Genomic DNA, 2,675 nt, shown 5'->3' with positions numbered 1-2,675 from the left:
CTAAAAAAATTCACTCAAATGAGAAATATGCCAAAAAACAAAATATATACATACTTTTTTTTTTTTTTGGCCAGGTCTGGGTTTGAACCCCCTACCTTTGGCATTTGGGGCCTTTGAGCCACAGGTGCCACCCTATAAATAATTTTTTTAATGTATTATATTTGTAAATTGTACTTATGTTGAAATTAAAAATAATATTACAATACTATTTTTGTATTCTATGAAAATTTTTGTTGCTCCATATAGACAAAATTTTTAATTAAGATCCTTCCCCGCCCCATCAATGGTGTCCCGCTTTACCAATGTTAAAATCTGGTCACCTTAACATACATGTAATCCCAGCTGCTCAAAAGGCTGAGGAAGGAGGTTCACTTGAGCCCAGGAGTTTGAGGCTGCAAGTGAGCTATGATGGAGCCACGGCACTCCAGCCCAGGCAACAGTGAGACCCTGTCTCTCTCTCTCTCTCTTTTTTTTTTTTTTAAAAGCCCAGTTGATTCCCGCCACCACCACCCTGCATTGTGTTCCTGAATATAATTTAGGGGAAATCATCACATTACTAGTTAGTGTTTGATTACAATTTATTGAATCCTTACTTTCTAAAAAGGATACTTTTATCAGCCCTCTTTCATGGATCAAGCGACTGAGACAGGGGGGTTAAAAGGGATGCCCAGTGTTTCTGGCTGGTAAGTGTAGGGGGTGGGATTCAAACCTAACTGAGCTAGGGGCCTGGAGCCCTCTAACATATGCCTGTGTCCCCACTCCTACGAAGGCTATTAAAACTGAGAATTTTTGTCCCTTTCGTTCTCTGCTGTATCCCTAGCATATAAGACCTTGTCTGCCCACACAGATGCTTAAGTCATTACTTCTTGAACGAATGCGCCACATAAAAGTAGTGCAACTTACATTTTTAAAAACTCTGGCAAGGGATGGCGCCTGTGGCTCAGTGAGTGGGGCGTCGGCCCCATATACCAAGGGCAGCGGGTTCAAACCTGGCCCGGCCAAACTGCAACAAAAGAATAGCCGGGCTTTGTGGTGGGCGCCTGTAGTCCCAGCTACTCGGGAGGCTGAGGCCAGCGAATCACTTAAGCCCAAGAGTTGGAGGTTGCAGTGAGCTGTGACGTCACAGCACTCTACCGAGGGCGACAAAGTGAAACTCTGTCTCTAAAAAAAAACTCTGGCAGGAAAACGCCAGCTGATTGCAGCTTAAGAGGAGGTAGTTTGCTAGCCCACCAAGCTCAGTCTTACGTGACAGCTGAGGCCCTACCCCCGTGTAGGCTCCACCCCTGAGACGTAACCAGCGAAGACGACGTCCTGACGTCATTAAAACACGGGGAGTACATGCACTTCCTCAGCATAGCCAGGGCAGACACATGCGACCCGGAAGGTCTTCCAGTCACACTCCAGCTCGGGCGTGAGGTTCGCCGATGGCGGAGGGAGCGCTGGAGGCTCCAGGAGAGGATGGTAGTGGCGGCCGCGACTCAGGAGTCAGCACGTCGGAACGGGGCGTGGCGCCCATTAAACCTCAGTGAGTTGTCGGGGCAGGAGGGAAACTCTCAGGGCCTTTCCGGCACCCGTAGCGCGGCCGAGTGGTGCACGTCGGGAGATTAGGCGGTGATCAAGAGCAGGAAGCTCGCCGGATCTTCATTCTGGGCCGTTTTTATGTTCTGAGGGTGATCAGCGGCGGTCAGAGATCGTTCACATTGGTGGCTGTCACATACACTAAATACACTGGGTCTAGGCTGGGCGAGGTGGGGTTTGAAACAATGCCTTCAGTGCATCCTGGGGACTGTAGTCCTGTGCCTTTTTGTGGGAACAGCGCATGTGCTCTAAAGCCGCACCTGGAGGACGAATACCACGGGGCATGCTGGGGTTGCGGTGTTGGAGTGGCCGAAAGGGGTGATGGGAAATGTGAAGGCTTGGACCCTGCTGCAAGGCATGCTGGGACTTGTTGTTTTCGCTCAGCCTAATTTGAGCTAGGATGTTCATGGCTGATGACTGGTAGTTTAGCGCAACCTCTGGGCACTGGGGACCCGGGGACAAAATAGGTCTTCCTTGTGGCCTGAAATGCTGGAGCTGGCTGTTTTTAGGTAGTGAGATCCTCGTCAGCAGAAGCATTAAAGCAGGAGCAAGTGTTCTCCGCCCGTTCTCCAGTGTTCATTCAATCTGAGCTCAGACCACGGACTTCCTGGGCGAGTTCTCCTTTCCTTTTTCTTTCTGTTGGCAGATACCTCACCACCAAGGAGCAGTTTCACAAATTCCTAGAAACCAACGAGCATGAGAAGCCTTGCCAGAAAACCGAGGTAGGAGACCCTGGTGGCAATGACCTGGCTGAACCTGAAGCCAAGCGGATCCACCTGGAGGAGGGACAGACAGATGAGGCAGCTGAGCATGGGGAACAGCTGCTGGCTTGTAAGAGGGCCCGGGGGCAGAACAAGAGCCGGCCTCACATGAAGCCCACACACTACGACAAGAACAGGCTCTGCCCCTCCCTGATCCAGGTAAGCATAACTACCAGGGCATCTCTTTTGGGGCAGCAAGAACAGGCGTATTTTCTAGCATTCCACGATTGTTAGAAAGTCCCAGAGCCTGTAGTCCGAGATTTCTCTGTTGCCATTCAATCTTCCTCCTTGTTGTGCTAGTGGGATATAAAAGGGTTGTGGTTGGTTTTTTTTTTT

At 49.9% G+C, this 2,675-nt stretch overlaps 1 protein-coding gene across 3 annotated transcripts in view; it reads left to right on the top strand.

Moving 5' to 3' along the window:
- The first annotated feature begins 1,365 nt into the window (after positions 1-1,365).
- Positions 1,366-2,675, top strand: part of DUS3L (dihydrouridine synthase 3 like) — a 6,508-nt gene continuing 5,198 nt past the window's right edge. For all 3 annotated transcript variants that reach the window (XR_001161617.2, XM_003797979.3, XM_023518065.1), the window contains exons 1-2: positions 1,366-1,525; positions 2,225-2,498. Coding sequence is in view for 2 of the 3 variants with exons in the window: in XM_003797979.3 (XP_003798027.1) it covers positions 1,425-1,525; positions 2,225-2,498 (375 nt within the window). In the remaining variant the exon portion in view is untranslated. The remainder of the gene's footprint in view (positions 1,526-2,224; positions 2,499-2,675) is intronic.

Source organism: Otolemur garnettii, unplaced genomic scaffold (assembly GCF_000181295.1).
Source record: "Otolemur garnettii isolate 467f Iridium unplaced genomic scaffold, OtoGar3 scaffold00127, whole genome shotgun sequence".
Taxonomy (NCBI): domain Eukaryota; kingdom Metazoa; phylum Chordata; class Mammalia; order Primates; family Galagidae; genus Otolemur; species Otolemur garnettii.
Note: the sequence above shows the minus strand (reverse complement) of the source record. Positions and strands in the feature narration are given on the sequence as shown.